This window comes from Esox lucius, chromosome 12 (genome assembly GCF_011004845.1).
Source record: "Esox lucius isolate fEsoLuc1 chromosome 12, fEsoLuc1.pri, whole genome shotgun sequence".
Taxonomy (NCBI): Eukaryota; Metazoa; Chordata; class Actinopteri; order Esociformes; family Esocidae; genus Esox; species Esox lucius.
This window is the reverse complement of record NC_047580.1, coordinates 28164949-28187130: the sequence shown is the minus strand read 5'-3', so window position 1 is coordinate 28187130 and position 22182 is coordinate 28164949. Positions and strand designations below refer to the sequence as shown.

Sequence of the window (22182 nt, the reverse complement as noted above, 5' to 3'; positions counted from 1 at the left end):
CCCGGAGCTGTATACTCACACCGCTGCAGCAAGGGATGAATACCAGTCCACCGACATTTCAGAACAGTTTTGGCAAATAAAGAAAATCCTCCTCAAAAAGCAGAAGAATTACCAAATTTAAGTTTACTTTTTTAGTCCAGGTTTAATTCCTCGTCTTCTGTGGGGGGTTTTGTCACTCGCATGATCAACTAGTGTCAGTGGATGAACAAAGAAAAACACTGCAAAACACCGGTTACCAACGCAATTAGAGCAGTACAAAGTGATGTGATATTTGTGATGTGACTATCAGCCAATCAGAATTCAGGATTCAAACTACCCTAGGTTAGGGATACTACATGATGGGGTATGGTATATGGCCAATGTACCACAGCTAAACTCTGTGTCCAGGCACTTTGCATCCCTGGTGACTAGGAACAGGTCTTAGCCATGGCGTAATGGCCTTTATCACGTAGCCTCGTAAAACCATGGCTTGCATAAACCACGGCTATTAGCCAATCAACCTTCCGGATTCGAAGCACTGGTTAACAATTATGAATGTAATTATTATTACTACCCAATGCGTTGTCGTGCCAAAGAACAGCGCATAGTAGCGATATATTGGCCATATACTGTAACACGCCCCCTCGTGTCATATTGTTTAATTATCTGAACAGACAAGGTAAATCATGCATATTTTTTTTACACAATCACATAAGGTCTGTTTTCATTGCCTGTGCCATTGTTCAAAGAACCAACTTGATTTTTAAAAAAGTCAGAATTGTACTGTCTGTGTAAAATCATCCGTAAGACTTCCACCCGGTGTTTGTGGTGCAATTGCACCATCTGTCGAATTTCTTAAGCATTGAAAACCTTTAGCTTAGACTTCGTCACGACATTCCAAACGTTTACTTTGAACTTCACTGGTTTAAACATTTGTTTCACAACTAAAATTATTTTGTTGGAATGAATAAGCCTATCCTCCAGCTGCAGACGTAAAACAATAGTGGGTCTAGGATAACAATAAGTAATAGAAACTTTAAATATGTATGTATATGGATATTATACAGAACAAAACATAATATATATGAAGTATACCTGTTGTGGATATTTAACATAGAAGACAAACTAAGACCTAGCCTACCAAGATCATCGGAGTAGCATCTGAATAATGTGAACTTACTGAAAGACAAGAAAGTGATTTGCAGCCTAGAATGACGCAGTTCATCACATGATATAGAGTAACCAAAGAGATAACGAGTCTCGCGCTACCCGGAACTGGCCGCGGAATGTAGGCTGGTTGGTTATTTGTTGATAATCTCTGTTATGATCTAGCCAGCATTCGTCTTCATAACGATTTTGGAAAGTCGACATGGAATGGTGATAGAAGATAATCGACCTTCGGAATACTAAATCTATTGACATTCTGGTTGGTATTCTGAAGGAGTGGCTGGCTGCATCAAGTACAGCGTAGCTAAAATCAGAAATGATGGGAAATACAGTATTAAGTGTAGACAGCCTAACAATAATCATCATGTAGTTCGTTTAGGTCACTGTGCCTGTTGTTGCTATAGTATGCTAGGCAAAAGACTGCAATGAGCACATAGTGTCCACAGAGGAAATTGCTTATACCCTCAGAGCTGTCATGTGGTAATTTAGCTATTTGTTATGCTCCACTGCCTTGGGACTTGGGACATCCTGTTTTTTTTTTTTTTTTTGCATGACTACAGCATTTCTGCATTCTTTAATGCAGACATTTATGTGGGATCATTTATATTTTAGTGGTCAGGATGATGTCTGAAGAAAGCGAGCCCATGAGGCACGTTGATCTTGGCTCTCCTCTGGAACCACCAGCTTCAGATCAGTGGTTCCCCAGCCCTCCTCCACCCATCTACTCCTGTACTCTGACCCCAGAGCTGGTGGCCAAGGCCCTGGAGGAACTCCAGGAGAAGCCAGAGTGGAGGCTGAGAGACGTGCAGGCCCTGAGGGACATGGTGCTGAAAGAGCAGCCTAACCTCAGGACCAGGCTGGACGATGCGTTTCTCTTGCGCTTCCTACGAGCTAGGTATAGCATGATGCACCCATAAAGATGAATCTGGGAAACTGGCCGTAAGCATTTTACAGTAGGAGTTTTGATCTTGGATCAGTAACTTCATCCATGTTATCATATAGTTAATCATGTGAAAGGCAAAGCTGATCCTAGATCGATCAAGGGTGATACGCTATGATTCTGTATTAATATGGGCTTATTGAAAATGCTACTTTAATATAAATATTTTGAAACATACATGAGTACGCCTCATTTCCGTCCATCCCCCAGAAAGTTTGACTATGACCGGGCCATGCAGCTGCTCCTCAACTACCATAGCAGCCGGCGGGCCTGGCCCGAGGTCTTCCACGACCTGAAACCTTCCACAGTCAAACATGTGTTGGACCTGGGTTTCCTCACTGTCCTTCCCCATCCAGACCCCGATGGACGCTACATCCTCTGCCTCAGACCTGGTTAGTGGGTTAGCTAACAGTACGGTCTTTCTCCATGGCCAGCGACGTTCCTGTGTCTGACAAGCTTTTCTACGTCTTGAGGCCTCTCTAAATGTTTCTGTATCTCTATTTGTACCCTTATTCCATTGATACACTTCATGGAAAAATACCTGTTTAATCTTTAAAAAAACAAAATTGGTTTTCGATGTTTATTTTTTAAATTTTTTTACCATGCATTATAAGGACCGTTTGCTTACAATGTTTTATAATTTATAAACAGAATGAAGCCACAAATGCCTAGCGGCTCATAAACATCTATGGATTGTTTTAGTGAAAAAACAGATTTTATATTTTCCTATGCTTTACGGTTTTCAGTGTTACTATAGGCACAATATTTTACTACAGGTAAATGGAAAGCAAACGACTATCCATTTGAGGACAATATTCGGGCAATTTACCTGACCCTGGAGAAGCTGATTCAGCCTGAAGACACTCAGGTGAACGGGATAGTCATCTTAGCAGACTACACTGGGGTGGGCTTGTCCCAGGCATCCAATCCAGGCCCATTCCTGGCCAAGAAGGTTGTCAGCATCCTTCAGGTAATCCATCAAGTACTTTGCATTTGACCTGTATTGATGTTTTCACCCATGACTGCATGATTGAAATACACTCAGATCTATTTTGAATATTTTTCTTAACATCATCGTAAATCAAAAATAGATGCTGTTGGCTTTTATCGTTTGTCAGTGATGTAAAGACATTGTAATTCTAATTTTGCATTTCAGGACAGCTTCCCAATACGTATCAAAGCTGTCAACATCATAAATGAACCCCGGATTTTCAAAGGGATATTTGCATTAATTAAGCCTTTTTTGAAAGAGAAGATGGCTGAGCGGGTGAGTTTCCTTTTATATTTTGTCCTTTGTTTACCCCTGTTTAATCAGGGGTAAACATTCTCTTTTGAACCCATATACATAAACTAGTAATGATAATAGTGCGCACACAAACACAAAAAAGAAACATTCTAACAAGCAAACATACAACTAAAAATCTAAAGCAGGCACACCCAAACCTCTGGCAATGCTTTAAATTTGCTTAAAGACACAGAATTCAATAAAAAAAAAAGCATACAAATGATATAATCGTGGGTTTGTCTAGATCAGCAGTTACAACAGGCATAGCTAATACTTTTTAATCATGTGTCAGATTATAAGTCAGATGTGCTTCTGCAAAAGCACTTGCTGTGCTCATCTTACATACAGAAAAGCATACCCTTAATTTTCATCGAAGTTATAATGAATCCTTCAGCTGTCACCAGAAGTAAATCAAAGGACAAAGTGATATAGGCATACTGGCTAGTTCTGTGTGTATATTATGTCCTCAAAATCTACATCAGAGATGAAAGTGGCCTGAATTATTTATTTTCAACTATCCAAATAAAGACATGCTCTATTTCCGTAAAATAACCCAATCTTGATCTCATCTTTTTAACCAGCAACATTTCTTAAAGGACATCTCATTGAGTAAAATACCATGAGATCCACATACTATAGGGAACTCATTCAGTGTGTTATCTGTCTAGGTTAGTCATTTTAAGGTTATTCCAGTTATGGGTCCTAGAGAATGGCCTGTGTTTTGTTTGCATTTATCAATAATTTAACATCTAAGAGTTATTTTTGTAATGCTTAAACAACTGAGTTTTATTTTTAAGTCAGTAAGGTATTGGTCACAGAAGGTGTATCTGATTTAAAATACTGCATCATAAACATCCAAATGTGTATTCAGTGTTTAACATAATATGGATTCTTCATATCCAACATTTTCTGTTCACCGGAACCTGTTGAATTTGATTCAGATTTCAGATGTTTTTTTAAAACCCATTTTGAATTAACCTAATGGGATGAATATGAAGCTGTCTTCAAGCACTTTAGGCTCCTTTGTGATCGTGTGAGACCATCAGCCTGACAACTGCCTTTATTTTCCATACAGTACATTCTTCATGGATCCGACATGCGCTCTCTGCACAGTCACATCCCACAGTCGGTTCTGCCTGCCGAGTACGGCGGGGTGGCAGGTCACCTTGACATGACAGCCTGGTCAAAGATATTGCTGGACTCTGAGGAGGAGTTTGTCGTGGAGTTCTGCCAGCCAGATCCCCTAGAGGGCGTAGTTCTCCCAGACTCCATGATGTTTGAAGGGGAGCAGACGGGCAGTGGTGGCCAGGATGATGACAGCTTCAGGGGGCTACGTTCTCAACTCTATTACTGTTACTGACCACCACCTATCTCTTTTAATCACTGCTGGGACACCAGCCTGGTGATATGTTTGTGTAGTCTTGCCAAACACTTGGTAAAAATGACAAAGCTATCTGGGACCTGGGAGGAATGAGTACACTTTTATTTTTAGAAACATGCAGTTAGGTTTTATTGTTGTCAAATAGGCCAACTTGTCAGTGCCCCAAAGACTTGTATTGGCCTGTATTCTAGAAGTGTCTCGAGAGTATAGAGTGCTGAGATGGCAGGAAGCCTATTGGTGTCAGGACAGTAACCAAAAAGTAACTGGTTCAAATCCCTTAGCCTACGAGGCGAATAACTTGTTGTGCCCTTGAGTAAGGCACTTAACTCCAATAGTTTTTTTGGATAAAATTATTCAAATGTTAATGTTAGTGTAGAATCAGTTTTACCATTTGAGATCGTAAGGAATCTGATCCTAGATCACCAGAAAATACTGTGAGGACACTCCACGGCCAAGCATGAGGCAGCTTTAGGTTTTTAGCAAGGAGGCATGTTCACTCATTTAGTAGTTACAAGTGTGTGTCTCTCAATTTTAAACCGCTGGGGTTTCCACTGTGTTTCCCATTGAGGATGACGTTGAAATGTGCCCATTTGAAATACCACCTGAACACTCACACTTTCTCCTTCATTTCTCAGAAAGTGCTGAGGGTCTTCATCTGCATGGCCATCGAACAACGTGAAGTAGTTATAACCGAGCCATGCTTTGCCTTAATCTTCTTTGCCACTGATAGATGTGCGATGGGCTATAAATGGAGTCTGTGTACATAGCGATACAAGTATGCCACTTTTATCCTAAGCCACCCTCAGGGCAGTGTGTGGTTCGCATACAATGTTACCATGTATGCGGAAGCCTTCTGGAACGGTAACCCATGATGAAATTAAGGCTGTTGCTAGCGCCACTTGCTTACCAGTTGGCCACTCAAAACCAGTAGTGTGTGAGTTACTGAGAGCTGTGTAGCCTATTGTTGGGAAACCAAAGCAATATAGATTAAGATTAGTTTTGCTAGTTTTGAACAGTTATCACCCAGTCATTCAGATTTGATTTCATCCACTAGCATTGTAAGTAGCGGGTAGTTGTAAGGTGTTCATAAATAGTAGCCTAATCTTAACATAGCTTGACATGAACGTTTTCATGGCATTGAATAGTTATGTACATGAAACTGCCTTGCATTATTTTAACTGGGTTTTAATGTAACATTATATATAGATGCTCAATGTCTTCTTTGCTTTAGAACAATGGAATAGAATTGGGCATGTAAAGTGTAGAGACTAAAAAATATGTTGAATGGAATTTCTCCATTGAAATTGTTTTACTGTCCAAAGCTAGAAATGGTGATCTGGAAAATGGCCTGTAATGTTTTGTTTTACCAGATTTAACCTCCTACCTGGGGTGCATAAACCAGCCATATGGGGAGTCCCACTAATCATCACTGTATGTCTTTGTAAAACAATATTTAATTGTTTGCCAAATATTTTAATACTGGCATTAGGCCACGATGGGCCATTTAGAGTTATATTCTATGGATAAACTCTTTCAATGTGTATATATACTCTGTATATGGTTATGAATGGCCAAAGTGTATATATATATACTGTACACACAAATACATATATATATAATTTTGTTATTAAGTCACATTGCACAAAGTTGTAGCCTAATTAGTAACTTATTTCTTTTTCTAAGGTCTGTACCCTGAACATGTTTTCAAAATATTCATGTTGATCAAAAGAACGAAGTTGAATAAAGAAAATTGTCAATTTCAGATAGTATGTGTTCCACAAAACCTTCACATGACCAATGCAGAAGATGGATTGCATGGCGAGAACAAAATAGCAATCATCAAGTTAACATAACTGATACAATAATCAGTGTAATTAAATCCCCTGATTATCAATTAGCTACCCATTTAGGCACCTTAGAATTAAGGTAGGCTACTTACATTTTTGTCGCGTCCTAATTGTTATCATATTTGAAGTTGTGAGGGACAAAGCCTGAGTTTACTGAAGCTTGGATCATAAGACGACGTCTGATTGGCTGTCTGTAGGCTAACTCCATTTTGGAAACAGCTGTTTCAAGACGTAACCTTCCCTGGTTGTTTCCCGAGGTTGCCAGCCAGACAAATATTCCCGCTTTCGGGGACAGCATTACACATCCGTGCGAAGTGAATTATTAATATTTATACTATACGTTGCAGACCAGCCCAGAAACTTAATTCGTAAAGTGGATAAGAAAGCCGAGCGGTTAAGGTTTGTCATTTATGTCTTTTTGTTACAGAACGTGCTACAATGTATGCGTCTACGAGCAATTTAAATTCTGATTTTTTTTCGGTAGTTGTATGTACGGAACGGGAGATTATTAGCGAGTTGAGGGGCGTTGTATATGAACAAGATTGTTTATTTTTTATTTATCTGGTGATGGTAGTAGATACAGCCTGTTGTTCTCGCACTATTTTGGGGGATTCGTGTGAAATTGAGCTCCTCTATTCTCAATCCAGACATTACACATCGTATGATTGTATTAAACATTTTGCGTATTACGCGGCATCAGGCGATTAACAGATAACGTTCCCTCACTCAGCAATAAACTGGCCTTGAAATGGCAATATCAAAGTAAGTTTTCTCAACAAATACCGTAATTTGAAAATAGCTCAACAGTGTCATAGAGAAAATACATGCAGCTTACAATTGGTCGTGACTAACTGATCTCTTTTGACCAGATGCTGCTGTAGCTGATAAGCTTTCTTGCTTTCATCTGGATGTGTTCATCCAGTAGATGATGAAGGGGTGGCCCAGTGGACCTGAGGTGTTTTCAAACTGAAACAACAGAAAACGAGAGTTCAGACAGTCCCTCGCTTTGTTTTGGTGGCTACCCCCTTCCCCCGTATACATTGTTTTGCTTTTATGTCCAGCAGCAGAAGTACCTGTTTAACAACACCATTAGTTGAATCACGTATGTCCATGTACTGCACTCACATAGGAATCATGGATCAACAAACTGTATGCCTAAGTACTGTATGTATATTTTCATTGCTGCAGTGCCACTCTTCTTCACCCAACTCCTCTGTGGTTGTGTGAAGTCACAAGGAAACTGTTTAACTTGCTGAGATCAGGTGCTTATTTTTCATAGCTAGCAAACAGTTCCATGTCCCAAACTCCTGTGACCTGACCACCGTGTGCCAGTAGTGACCTCATAACCAGGCCACGGAACATGCAGCCGTAATACCCATGCAGCCATTCAAAAACAATAAGTAAAAAGAAAAACCTGTAGGAGTCAGTGACGTGTCACAACATCTTGCTCTAAAGAACTTTCTTAATAATTAACTACCAGAGATTGTAAATGAGGTGTTGTAAATTCCCAGAATGAGTGGCAATGCCAGGTGCCTTTGTGTGTATACTTTGGCCATGTGGATGAGGTATCCGGGATCTCGTGGACCTGTCATTGTGCACTTTCTGTTCTTGTATGGATTTCGTTGGCGCTGCGTGTACCTGAGTATCCACGTTTGGAGTACAAATGACTTCAGCCATGGGGACTGCGGTCCTCGTCCTCCTCGCCGTCAGTTGCTGAGCAGGTGTGGGTAACCCATCTCTTGACAGGTTGCAGAGGTTTAGCAGTGCAGAGATGACATCTCCGCCAACTAGTGCATATTTCTCTGAGAGGTGCATCGCTGAGCGAGAGGCATGTTCATGCAGTGTCAGCCAGAGTTTCATGCCGTAGTTCCTCAATGAGATCCTCAATGAGATTAACTTAATAGTCAGTAGATTCAGCGTTGTCGATTGAATGTCCATGTGAGGGACCCGTTACCTCAAAGTAGCATGCGATTAATTTACATGGGTAACTTGTCATTCTGAGGAACCACTGGAGCCTAAGTTTGTCATCTGGTGATCAGGACATCAGGACGACTGCCTCGTTTCTGGCTGAATCACGCTTAACACCTTTTTTATGTGAGTAGATGGCCAACATATTGGACCTCTGAGGCCTTGAGGTGGACATACCTGTGTCGAGTTTGAGATCGAGATCCCTTCCCCGGGCGATGACATCGCAGTGTCCCCAGACCAGAATTTTTTTCCCACTATGATTCGAAAGGGTTTTCCTGTAAAGAGCTACTCCATACACCACCTTCACTTCCCACCACAGATGTAAAATGGTGGATACTGTGATTACGAGTTCTGCACTGAGCACATATCTGATTCTTTCTTTAGCCCTATATTGCCCCTCTGATTGTTCACATAGCATGCAGATGCTAAGAGCTGTTCCAACAGCTCTTAGCATCTGCATTTTGAATGCCACACACTGCTGCCTGTGATCGGAGCACCAACATCCATTTAGCATAGTAGCATCCAAGCATAGGAAACCTTTATTTTGAAGGCAAAATGTCTCTGTTGTGGCTAACATACTATAACTTATTATAGCTACCCACACAGCATTCTGGTGCCACCAGCCTAGGACATGAAACATATAATTATACCTTGGGTAGGATAGGCTATAAAAATGGAAATTCAGAATATCTTTATAACGTTGGCTAGAATTCCAAGCTAGCCAGCTGTTATCTCATTAGCTCTTAAGGCTAAATCTACAAAATGTTCCTGTCATGCGCCACTAACATTGGACACAGTGTTTGCTTGTTTGATAAGTTATACTATGGGCAGGATAGGCAATTTAAAATGGTATTTCCAAACCACATGTTTTAGAGCATTAGCTAGATTGCCAAGCTAGCTTGTTATCTAGTTAGTTGCTAAGGAATTCTAGAGTCTTAAATCCATTGTTTCTGCATTTCCCCTTGTAGATCTTTTTTTTTTTTTAGCTAGATGGCTGAATTTAGGCTGTTAAAAGAAAACCAAACTATGGTTTCTTGGGCTATAGATTACTTTCATGGGGACTACTTTAAAGCATGTTTCTAATTATCTTTAATGAGGTTTACTGAGGTTGACCGTTGCATGGAATCGCCTTAAGGACTGACAATCCCAAAACTGGTTAACTAACTGGCAACATATATTTAATTTCTCCATTATTTCCCATTTACTAATAATTTCCAATGTACCTAATTTACTCCAGAGTAGTTGTATTAGAGTTCTGAGCTGGTTTACTTAAAAAAATTAAAATGTATACCAAACCATGATGATTACCTGAGCCTGCTAAAGCTTCCTGTTACTGGTGAATGTTGTGACTCAGCTTGAACCCTTCTCATTTTCCACTCAGTGAATCAAATTACCAGACGCCCACATCCACTTCCTGTAGATATCTGGGAGAGGCCTGGGCTGAGGCAGTGTGACATGACACAGCTGTGTGGGACTGCAAGTCAGCGTTCAAAAAGACACAAGGTTACCTCTAGAATACATTCCAGGGAAAGAAGGAGGGAACAAGAAGACGTTCCTTTTATGATCACCTTCATAACTACTGTCGCGTTATACCGTTGATTTGGTCCGTGGATGGTTATACTTTTCGATGTCTTTATTTTAAGCATATGTTCATCTCTGGTGTAGAGATGTGTCCAATTAGGCCTTGTGGTTGACGGAGACATGGTGGGGGGAGTGGGGGAATGCACTCTAGCAGGTGCTGCAAAAAGATGCGCTCTACCAGTTGTTTTCGGTTGCGTTTAGATACCAGTTAATTCCCTAGGCATACATAAAAGTACTTTTCTATGCTCCTCGGAGCATGGGGAAGGAAAACAAGCATTTTCCAGATTGCTTAATTTAGCCACAATCAAAATAAACATGCGTGCCTTCGTTCCTCTCCTCTCTGTTCCCTGTTTGTGCTCACTAGATGTGAAGCATGATCCAATTTCAGTCTCTGGACTAGATTATTTTCTGTGATCTCACAAAATAACCTGGAACCTAACGCAGACATAATTGTGGAGGTGGTCACTGACTTCAGGAACCAACCCCACCTCTCCTCCTTGAGATTGCGGGTTCAGCTGTTAGTTTGGCTGAGTCCTTCAGATTACATGGCGGGGTGGACAACACCACTGACGTCACCCAGAAAGCACACCATTTGATGTTGTACTTGCTGTGTCCAAGGGGGGGGGGGGAAATGAAAAACATCTAATCAATCCGGATTCATCGCTACAAATTGTAGTCGAAGGGTCCATCCACCTCCATCACTGTCTGGGTCAGCCATGCATTGTGTTTTTAGCAGAATGGATCTTTAGCTGCCGGTTTCCCATCATTGATGGCCTACGCGATCCTCAGCTGTTCCGTTCCCCATGCTGTGGCCCTCCGTAACTGGCCGTTTATCTCAGAAACACCATTATGACTGTACTGACCCCGTCAAGCCACCTCCAAACCGTGCACAAGAATAGGTGCACTGTGCTGCAGACACACTGCGCTTCTCCCTGTGTCTAGATATACTAGGCTTATACTGTGAATCAGCTGTAAACCTATGTATATTGTACACACATTTAAGTTTGAGTCCATTTGCATCCAAAACCACTTGCAGTCAGTGCGTTCGGATGCTCACCTCTCGTATCTCATGATCGCCATCTAGTTGTGTTTCAGCTGTGTGTAGATGCTTTATATACTGTCGCCGTCTGCCACCTGCCACACCATTACACCAAGTGTAACTGTGGACGTTGACTAGCGCATGCTGTTTTGACCCACGAGCAGGACCACAAAGAGGTTGAGTGGAGCAACTGAAATGGACTTCCGTTGCTAATGAAGAGGTCCAGTCAGAATATGGACTCTCTCTCTCTCTCACCCTCACCCTCACCCACCAGGGTAGTGAACAGAGCTATGTAGACGTCTTATTTACCCCTTCACATCTTCTTGACATGCCTGTCAGTCAGCAAGTCGATTCAACTATGAAAGGGGATTTACCATTGGTTTCAAAGGTACCATGTAGGATAAATGTTAAAAACAACCGTTAGGTTAGGCTGTGTAACATTCTTCGTGCTGAATCTAGCCTCTGTTTGTTTAGAGGGTTAAGAGTGATCTATCACATTCTAAATAAAAGCGTTGCCACGTCGAAGTACTGCTTCAGGATAACTATTTAATACCAGGAGCGTTTTCCTCCCCGGTGAGACCCTGTGACTTGCGTCCAAGAAGGACAGCTATTCCTATTTTTAGACTGCGCTGTATGTGGAATAGAGTTTGATTTCAGGCAACCCCTGTGTCTCATAACAGTGGTGCCCCTGCAGGTTTTCCTAAGTTTCGCTTGGCAGGAGGAGTGGGACTGGAATGTTTGGGTGTGTATCTTGGATTATCCTCCCACACTGGGTCTGGAAAATGAAATCTCTAGCCTCATTCAACTTTCTTTCACTATTGTAACTTCATTCATAGCAGAGTGGTTAAAAAGGCCAGTATCAATATGTCTGTGCGTGTTTTCTGTGACGACCAGGAATTAGTGCTTTGTTAACACCAGCTGTTGTCTTCTAAAGCTGTTGGTTAAAGCTATGTCCTTACACACACACACACCCGTCACTTCTAGACCGGAGATTTTGGACTAAATCCTCTTTTAGTATAGGCTGGGCATGTGGCTACAGTGAACTCATTATCATGTGTCTGACTGGGCTGGGTAATAGGGTCCTCTACACACTCATCTCTCACTAATACGTTGTGCAGAAGACGAGAGAATTGGAGCGGATTGATTTCAGCTCATTTACAGCTCCTAACTCCTCTCTGATTCCACTTGCGGAACACATTACATTTGCTGTACACTTGCTGCGTAGCCCTGCTCAGTGTGTGTGTTGTGTGTGTGTGTGTGTGTGTGTGTGTGTGTTTTGTGTGCTGCTTGTGAGCACTTCTCCATTGTGGGTATGTGGAGTGCTGTGTGAGGAGATGCCATTATGTTACCCATCTTTACAGGCCCCAGAGTGTTACAAAGATATCGACCCAGCTTCAAGCGGCCTGAACACTTATGTTAACAAGGAACTGAATGGAACTGTATTCTGCTTGTTTTATGAAACTATTCTTGTTTATTATGTGAACTTTGCCATCTGGTCGTTGGAGTCAAATAAGGTTCTGCTTAGAAGAACCTCTGAAGCAAGAAGAACCTCTGAAGCATGACTTCATATTTAACTTTGTGGAAATGTTTATTCCACATCATGTATGGGTTACAAAGAACAGTATGTCATCAGTTCTATTTGTGTTCTAAGATCCTTTTCAGTCTCTGGTCTACTAGGTATGTAAAAGATTCAAAAGGCTGTTTAGATCAATGTAACTGTAATCTAACTAACAACTGTAACGGTTTGTTACAGTAGATTAGTTGTACTCAGGGAAGCAGTAAGTTATTCAGTGGAAGCACTGAGTTAGTTGAATAGGCGCCTTGAGAATGTATGGAAGTTATGAAGGACTTCCTGAGTTGTGAGTCATGTGAGTTAAAAGGGCTTAAGTCATCCTCCATCTAAAGGTCTTGAAGTAGAAGGATTGTACTCAGGAGAGACATTCTGAAATCAGTGCTTTTAAAACTTGTCAAATAATAACGTAAATGTTATGTTTACTGTTGCATACAATGTTGCTATAATGTGAACTGCTGGCTCTGTTTGCAGGGACCTCTCACTGCCAAAACACACAGATTCAGATGATCTTTCCTAAAAGTACATCCAGACAACTTCTAGTTCACCAAGACAATAAAAACATTGTGAAAGTTTTTGCCATATGGGCATGTATACTTAACTTTATTCAAATGTTAATGCTATCCCAAATTGCATTCAAGTAGGATATATCCCATACTGACTCACTATATCTGTATTCTGTAGCTATGGAAACGATTTGGCTGAGATTTGCATAGTGAACCACAGACCAGAGAGGACAATGGCAGTTGTGACCAGCTGAAATGGTCCTGGTAACTTTTCCAAATGAACCAGCCTAAGACTCCCTACTCCCCTTCAGTCTGGAATGTCTCTTCTCTCTGCTCACGCCAGGCTAGCTTTATGTCATACAACTTAGACCCGCTCGTTACTGGGGGGAAATTAAGGTCTGGGGGCCTCATAAAAAGAGGAAGGATACACCAGATCCCGGCACATTCTCACCACGACTGTATTTTCCTTGGACGCAGTTTTATTTATTAATGTATGAAAGAAACGGAAGGGCCGTGTAGGGCAACAATGCTGGTTTTGTGGCTGAAGGAAAGACAACTCCCCAAATTTGTGAAGTGGGCTGGTGGTCAACGCAGGCAGCAGCTGCTGACGGCATGAGAACAGACAGCACCCAGACTCTCCCAGTGTCTCAGTGAAGCTCAGTCTTTAGAGGAAGAGGGGGGAACAGAGGCACTGTGCCATAGCCAAGCCCCACTTCACTTTCTTTCCCAGGGAGAGCGTCCATGGATGGCTGTCTGCTTCACAAGCACACCCTGGATCCGGTCAAACTGGAGTTCTGAGATGAGAGTTGGTGTACACTTCTTAAAGGCTGAACATTTTTGGTAAGCTGCAGAATTTGGCATTTAAGTTTATCATGAATGAGTAATGTTGAGTGTCCTATTTGTACTCAGCAGGTGCTTGCTGATGGTTTCTCACAGTTTGTTATTTTAGAACAGAATACGGTTCGCTCAACAATTGAAAGGGAAGGAAAGGGCTCTTGATCTGGTCCTTCTTATTGTCTAGCTTCACCTATTCATTGCATGTTCTTAAAACCTTTTCCTAATACTGTTCAGTTGTTTAAATAAAATCAGCAGATCCCAAAACAACTAGGTAGGAAAGAATACTTGGAAAGGAAGATTAGCTTGTTGCCATGAGTGTTGAATTTAGTCCTGTGTGGATTTCCTTCCCCTTTCAACACACATAGTGACGTTAGTTGACATAATTGGGCAGGATATAGCCTGAATGTTTTTAGCAGTCTGCAAGGCAGTGGTTTGTTTTGTACTGGTAATTCTAGATAATGTGAGTTTAATACCGAGTGATCAGGCTTAAAAAGCTACAGTGGCATTGGACCAGCATCTCTCCCTAATGGCCCACTGAAAGCTTTTGTTTGTTCGTTTGTTCTAGAGAATCATATTAATGGTATTCCCTGGCCGACTCGCAAGCTTTTGTTGATGATGACATTGGTGTTGGATGGCGTCCTATTACCGAAGATTGTCCTGTGGGTTATGACAATGAACTGTAAACAAACAAACCATGTAGCCAGTTCAGATTACAACTGGACTGCACATTGCGCCAGTGACGCATTAGCGAGACCGCACAAATCGTATTCCTCAAAGTTGGGAGTGAAAGGGATCGTCGTTTCTACTGCTGCTCACACTGTCCGCATGCTAACATGATTTGGCATCCTCAGCACCCGACACCACACAAGGTTTGTTTTCTACTGGGGAACGTTTTCTATTGCAAGTAGGCCTACAGTACACATCGTTGACAACCAGTCGTAACATTGAACAGGAACAGATACGTGTCTTGAGAATGGCAGTGCATAAAATAACGATTCGTTTTGGCATTCCGAGTCGTTTTGGTGAGCATGATCTTCTGTCTCTAGTGTACAAGTTGTCACTGCAAATAATCCTTGCTGTTGGAAATTAAGGTGCCAAATGAACAGCTGCTTTCCCCAATGCTACTCGGTTTCCAAAGTTCACCAAAAAGAGCCGTTCGCTCACGAACGACCCATCACTTGTATCCATCGTCTCACGACCCATCACTTGTATGGTAATTGTCTCGTAAGGTTGGCAGGCCCAATTCCCAGCCCCACTATACTGTGCTGTTGTGATTTCCCGTCGAGGATTAAGGAGATGTTTGTCTAGGCTGAAAGCACACCTGTGACATTTCCCCTTTGGCAATGGTAGTAGCTTCAGCTGCATCAATTTCCTTTCCCCGACTCTGCCCTTTCAGGATAAAAAGAGACTCACTTATGAAGTGGACCAGTGGCTAACATAGTTTCCATTACGTTAGACCATAGACTGTAAAAGTGAGGTCGTTTTACTTCAGTTAACCATCTCTAACAGTGAGCGCCATACAATAGAATGTGAAAAATAAATGTACTTTATATTAGATGATGGGCAGAAAGGGTAGATATTGCAGCAATCTACAACTGAGGGAGGCTGTAGAGTAGAGCAAAATAAACATGCTAAAGGGCAGCAAACCGCATGTCCTTCCATGAAAACCAACTTGTTAATGATTGCGTTTGTTTTCATTCCAGTTTGTGTGTTCGAAAGAGAGAACCGGGCTGAAAATACCTCCGTATAGAACAGTTTTTCCCCATACGCTGTCGACAAGCAGAAATTAACATTCTGTCATGTGCTGCATTAGTTTGTAATGATATTCTAAGGTAAATTTTAAAACAGGATTCCTGTCTGCTGATAAAAGAGATTAGTGGATGCTTCTATTTTCCGATGTATAGCTGGGAATGTGGTTCAAAGTTATGGTGGTAGAAGCTGATGGGTGGATGGTGGATGTTCTAGATTGCCCCAGTGAAAGCCTATGCTTGGGTGACTAATTACATTGTAAAGCTATTAAAAGGTAGCAACCTTTTGTAAAAAACAATGACTATTTTGTTAAAGTCATGACAAAGTTATGTTCTTGAGTGCACATTTTTTTTTTAAATCAAACTCAGTGTTCCAAGAGATGATTGTACAAAAACTGTAAGCAGCCGACTCAACCCAGCTGGGTTGCTCTACACTGACCTTGGGTACTTCCCATTTGGCCTGGGGGATAATATTCTGTTAGGAGGAAGCCATTCTGAAGGATGAGTTCCTCTGCGTGATACTAAAGGAATGTAATGTGAGTGAAAGTCTTTGGGAAACACCCGACCCTGGGTTACTGTGTCACTGCTAAGAGATTGAGAGCCTCGCTATGGCTGCCAAGTTTAACTTTCTCCATTCTTTAGGTTTTAGCATTTTGTGCATCTGTGTCGTTCATCAGGCTTGAACGTTGTTTTGTTGAAGGATGACATTCCGATGGTTTATCATTTGGTTCTAATGCTGTTGGCCAGGCAAAGTTTGCGGGTATTCACTGTGGGACAGCCGTGCCTGATTCTTAATTCTGAAAGGAGGGATGTTTTGGTTTGTTGGAGTAGGATGTGTCTGGTTGACTAGGATTGTTTGACACAAAGGGCCAACAGTTTCAGTGCCTGTCAGACCCCAGGAAGACTAGTGGTCGCCATAGCGCCAGCTAGTGGGGGTCCAAAAACAAACAAATACAGCCTGCCATTGAACTGGATTCTGTTACATGTCAGTGTTGTTTCGAGTGCAGCGTCCCTTCTGGTTTAACCAGCTGAGAAGTTGTCTGCCTCACCTCTTCTCAAGAGGAAGACCCAGCTTTTAGAAGTAACAAATTATTTTAATCTTTCTAGAGCAGCTTTTCTGTCCTCCACCTCCTTTTGTCCTGAAACCACCAGATGTACTATTGTAGTCCCTGGTCGGATCCGTGACCCAATTTAATGTGGGCCGAGAAGGGAATGACAGGGCAGTGAGGAATGAATAGCTAATGTGAGCTGAGCTCAATACATTCTTTTTTATAAGCCCTTTTTTCCCTGTCCTCTCTGGCCAGCCTCTGCCCTTTGAAAGGCTTTATAAGCACAGTCAGACCCGTTGGGTCATATTGATCACTTGTGCTTTACTCCAATAAAAGCTTCTTATTGACTATAAAGAACTCCCTGCAAGTTTGCAGTGCTCATGTGAATCGTTCTGGAGAAAGAAAAAGTAGAGTAAAGGACTTACGGGTTTAATGAGTCCCAGATCAACGCTCCTTTTTTTCTGTGACTTGTAATTAGGTTGGCAAATTAGCGCTGAGGAAAGCTCCATTAGTCACCTATGCAGAAATAGAAATGGTTACATTTACCCCATCACTGCTGCTCTGATCTCAGAAACAGGATGGCACATACTTTGTCATGTCATCCCGGACAGAACTGTCATGGCTGAGACTTAATTTTCCTGCAAATTTGACCGATGCCTGCTCCAACTAGTTTGGTTTCGTTTGGCTCAATAAGCTGGACTTTGAAAATGCCTAAATGATGTGCTGATGTCCTCGGCATTATCTAATGCTTGTTCCCTCTCCATTCATTTCCGCAGGGGGTTATGTGGTGTCTGGTCATGGACAGATGATGGACGTGGAGACAACACCTTCATACTCTGAATTCATCAACTGTGACCGTACTGGCCGAAGGAACGCAGTACCCGACATCCAGGGCCAAGGGGCAGCAGCCAGCACCAGTGAATTAACCAAGGATATGGAAGGAATGGACCTTAAGGCTGTCGGTGAGCAGATACACTTGATGCTCTTAGAAGGGTGTGTCCACCCAATCGGAAAGCTCATCGGAACGCAATGATAGATATGGGACAAAACACTGGTGTATGTGACCTTCTGTGGCCAACTCGAAGATCGTTACTTATCTATGCTAACCCGTAACCTAACTAACATGAATTGAAAACTCAACACTTGGCTCTGCTAAAATCTGCGGCCCTTCTTCAGGGGGATTTTACGGCGGTTGGCATCTGACAATATTTGTGCAGTGCTGCCACCTACTGACTATTTGATTGTGGGCCATATTCAAGGAGGAACTAAATCCTTCCTATTCCCCGGGAATACAAACAAATGTTCTGACATTGTACCTAACACACCCCAATCAAAATACTTTTCAAATTCCAAAATTCCTGCATCCCTTCTTTAACCTATTCATACTCTCTCCCCCTCATATCACCCACACTGTATCTACACAATCCACTGTTTCAACTTCCAGGCAATAGTGCCACCTTCCTGTCAGATGCTTCCCTGTCATACTCGCAGTCTAGTATACACAGATTCTTCCATTCTGGTTCAAGTTGCCCTCCCGTCCCCCTGTATTCTGAGAAGCCTGCCTGTAGTGTCCCCATTCCACTGGTCCTGTCACCTCCTCATCCCAGTATATTCCAGACATTGCCTCCGCTCTGCTCATGGAGACTGCAACACCTACCTCATTACCAAGGGCCTGTTTTGTGATCTTATTGGCTGCCTAATTTCCCTCCACCCCCACATAGGCTGACCCAAGTAAATCTTAACTGTAACTCGTTGTTCTCTTCCTGTCATGTGTTTTCCTGATTAATATTACATGCAGACTCCTCAAAGCAGCATACAAGACACCCCCCCCCCCCCCCCCCCCCCCCCACCGGTTCTTCAGTCCACCGTCGGCCCTTTGGTGAATAAACATTTTCACCAAAGTTTAGGAAGCAAAACCCAACATTAAATTAGAATTTCATACTTTTGTTAATATGTAACAGTGGAGCCTTGCATTATTCAAGGCAAGAGTCTGTCAAGATGTTTATTAAACCCTGCAAGGTCACTGACTTCGGGGTGTCAGCATAAACAACCTCCAGCTCAATATCAGCAAAACGAAGGAGATGATTGTTGATCACAGGAAGCAGTGGCGGGGAGACCACGCCCCCAAACACATCAATGGGTCTGCAGTAGAGAGAGTTCAGAACATCCGGTTCCTCAGGGTCAACATCAGTGATGACTTGACCTGGTCTCATCACTTTAACATCGCGGTGCAGGAGGCCACGAAACCGCTCTTCTTCCTATGCCGATTAAGGAGATTTGGCATGGATTCCAGGATACTCACCAACTTCTACAGATGTACTATCGAGAGTATCCTGTCCGGGTGTGTCACCGCCTGGTATGGCAGCTGCACCGCCCTCGACCGTAAAGCACTTCAGTGGGTGATTAAAACAGCAGAGCGCATCACAAGGTCGGACCTGCCATCCCTGCAAGATCTCTACACAGAGAGGTGTAGGAGGAGGAGCAAACGGATCACTACAGATCCCAGCCAACCATGCCACGGTAGAGGAGTATTCAGTCCAAAATAAACAGGCTACAGGACAGCTTCTTTCCAGAGGCTGTAAGGCTGCTCAACACAGGAGCCCCTCTTCCATTCCATCCATAGTCCATGCACTGTAACCTGTTATTGCAAATGATAAATAAACCTTTTGAACTTGAACATTTGGTCGCATTAAGAAACGAGAAATACAACAAAGGAGACCCCCCGACTGTTGAGCAGCTGTAATCCTATATCAAGCAAAAATGGGAAAACATTTAACTTTCAAAACTAGTTCCCAAATGCTTACAAAGTATTGTTAAAGGATGAGGTGATGCAACACAGTGGTAAACATGCCCCTGTCCCAAGTTTTTTGAAAAGTGTTGCTGGCATCAAATTCAAAATGGGCATGTATTTTTTTCCAAACACATTAACATTTCTCAGTTTCAACATTTCACATGTTGTCTTGGTACTATTTTAAATTAAATACAGGGATAAATGATTTGCACGTCATTGCGTTCTATTTTTATTAGCATTTTCCGCAGCGTCCCAACTTTTTAGGAAACGGGTTGGTACTTCTCCGGTCATATATTCTATTGACACTTTTATGGACCCTGATTTCCATGTCTTATAGAAAAGGACTATTGTGTGGTGGTGTTGTTAAAGCATCACGTGTCTCATTTGTTTCAGGAGAGTCTGGCACCTCACCAACTCCTGAGGGTGAAGGTTTGACCGGCCAAGAGGCCCAGGGAGGTGAGGGCCCATCATAAACTACGAGAGAGGGAGAGAGGGACGAAGAAAGGAATGGGGGAAAAAAGGAGACAGAGAGAGAGGATCTCCTGGTTGTCCTGCCTGACTGGACCCTACTCCTCTCCTAGCCCAACAGTGATGACATCAGTGATGACATCACCTCTCACTGATTAGCTCTGATGGAGCTTTGCTGGTCCAGTTGCATGATGCTTTTCCTTTATTAGCGCTGAGGCATTGTGGAAAATGTAGTTGACAGAACTTGACAGTGGGATTACATCTGATGTTGGTCTATACAGTAGATGCTGCTGGACTAAGATGGTAAAGGTAATCGCATCTATGGGCTTATTTACATTACGCTCCATTTTCTGAGACATTGATGAAGACTCGAGACGCTAGATTCTTTTGTGTGAACTTTCAGATATCGATAGCTCAAGACACCACCTTTCGAGGTAGCATGCGCCACATTCTCAATTAAACTCCCCTGGAGTTTTGCCAGTATGAAGACAAGTCTGTCGGCCACAATCCTACATTGTATGTCTCAAACATGCCGATGTAAATTCAAACGCAATGGAAATGATTACACAAGACTAAAATGAGTCTATCTAGCGTTTCATTCTCGCTCGTAATGTAAACAAGCCCTGTGTTTCTCCAGAGGTTCTGAAGACTGTCCATAGTGAAATGCTTGTACCAAACCTAACATGGAATTCCCATTAAGAGCTACAAAGTATCTTCAATCATGTGTGTGGCAATTTTTTTTTCTGTAAGTTTGTGTCCCAGTTTAAATGTTTCTTTATTTTACCTTTTTTCTTTTATAATAATACAAACAGTTGCTATTACAACGTACTGTATTGGAGGTCCTATTTATTTCAAGTGGTTCTCTGATATACCTTTTGTAATAGGAATGCCTTTTCTGTAATAAAATGTGAAATATGTATCTTCTTCACAGTAGCTGTTGTTAAAGTATGCGCACTGCCTCCATTTTTAATATTTCCAAAAACATTCCCTGCTATTAATAGGCTTATGTTAGTGAATGGATTGAAATTCCATTTGTCCTTTCAGTGGTCAGGAAACTGCTAATTGGATTTGAGTTCTGGAAGATCTAGTTTCCTATTGCTTTTAAAAACATTAGTCATAAGTGCTTGTTGAAAGACTAAGAATATTTACAGTTCATTAATATGACCTAATACACTGGAGTGGCACAGGAAGTTGGTGTGTACACTGGAGTGGCACAGGAAGTTGGTGTGTACATTGCACAACGTTTATCACTGTTGGCTAAGGTATTCAGACTTTGAGTTACTTGCCCAATGCTCTCACCATTAGGCTGCTTATTAGATGCCTAGGTCCTGTTTATTGTTAGTGGGCTTTTACAGTACAGGCGTCTTACTGAAAAACCTTAAGGTTGCCTCGGAAACGTGTTCCTTGTGAACAGACACATAACAATGGGTGATAATCATAGTATCTGGTCAAATTGTTCGAGATATTTTTAGATTATATTTCAACTGTTCATAATTTCCTGCTTATTCTTTTCAGAATGATGACAATACAATTTCAAAGACTAAAAGTATTTATTGTAGACATTGTTCAAATTTTAATGTCATTGCCTTCCACAGAAGATATGCAATGAACTGATTTGGATTTCAATTAGTTAAATGTGTTTTGTAAATTTTCTAAATGTACCTCCCCAAAAAAAGGCAGTGAAGTTCTTCTATAAATGTAAGACTACATTAATTCACTCCAGCTGTGAAGTAGTTGTACATAAGATACAGTATGCCACCTAGTGCTCACTGCTAGTAACTGAACAATATTTGGTTTTGAGCTGGTTTACCTGATGCATCAACTCAATTCAAAAACTGTGAAGTAGCAAAATACAATCACACTAAAATCCCACGAAAATAAGAGCTAAGCAAGTTTTAGGTATGATAATTCAAGCAGTCTATAGGCCTACCTCACTTGGTGTAGGCATCACTGACTAAATGGAAAGTGATTTTACCTTAAATGAATACATGTCTATTACAATAAAAAAAAAAGGTACTGGTAATGA

General features: G+C 41.8%; 2 protein-coding genes across 4 annotated transcripts; both read left to right on the top strand.

The window, feature by feature from the left end:
- The first annotated feature begins 1249 nt into the window (after positions 1-1249).
- On the top strand, positions 1250-21073 carry ttpal (tocopherol (alpha) transfer protein-like). 2 transcript variants are annotated; one of them, XM_020051819.2, is made up of 9 exons: positions 1250-1405; positions 1759-2041; positions 2297-2478; positions 2863-3056; positions 3243-3353; positions 4447-6998; positions 13994-14103; positions 17674-17859; positions 20082-21073. In XM_020051819.2, exons 2-6 carry the CDS (start codon positions 1767-1769, stop codon positions 4729-4731), a joined length of 1047 nt encoding a protein of 348 aa, XP_019907378.2. In that variant the 5' UTR covers positions 1250-1405; positions 1759-1766; the 3' UTR covers positions 4732-6998; positions 13994-14103; positions 17674-17859; positions 20082-21073. The 2 variants fall into 2 exon arrangements, with proteins under 2 accessions (XP_019907378.2, XP_010873499.2); XM_010875197.3 differs by lacking the exon at positions 13994-14103.
- Positions 6859-21073, top strand: pkig (protein kinase (cAMP-dependent, catalytic) inhibitor gamma). Of its 2 annotated transcripts, XM_020051820.2 has the most exons (4): positions 6859-6998; positions 13994-14103; positions 17674-17859; positions 20082-21073. In XM_020051820.2, the coding sequence occupies exons 3-4, from the start codon at positions 17703-17705 to the stop codon at positions 20159-20161; spliced, it is 237 nt and encodes a 78-aa protein (XP_019907379.1). In that variant the 5' UTR covers positions 6859-6998; positions 13994-14103; positions 17674-17702; the 3' UTR covers positions 20162-21073. The 2 variants fall into 2 exon arrangements, with proteins under 2 accessions (XP_019907379.1, XP_034151801.1); XM_034295910.1 differs by lacking the exons at positions 6859-6998; positions 13994-14103 and adding an exon at positions 14410-14969.
- Positions 21074-22182: the final 1109 nt, after the last annotated feature.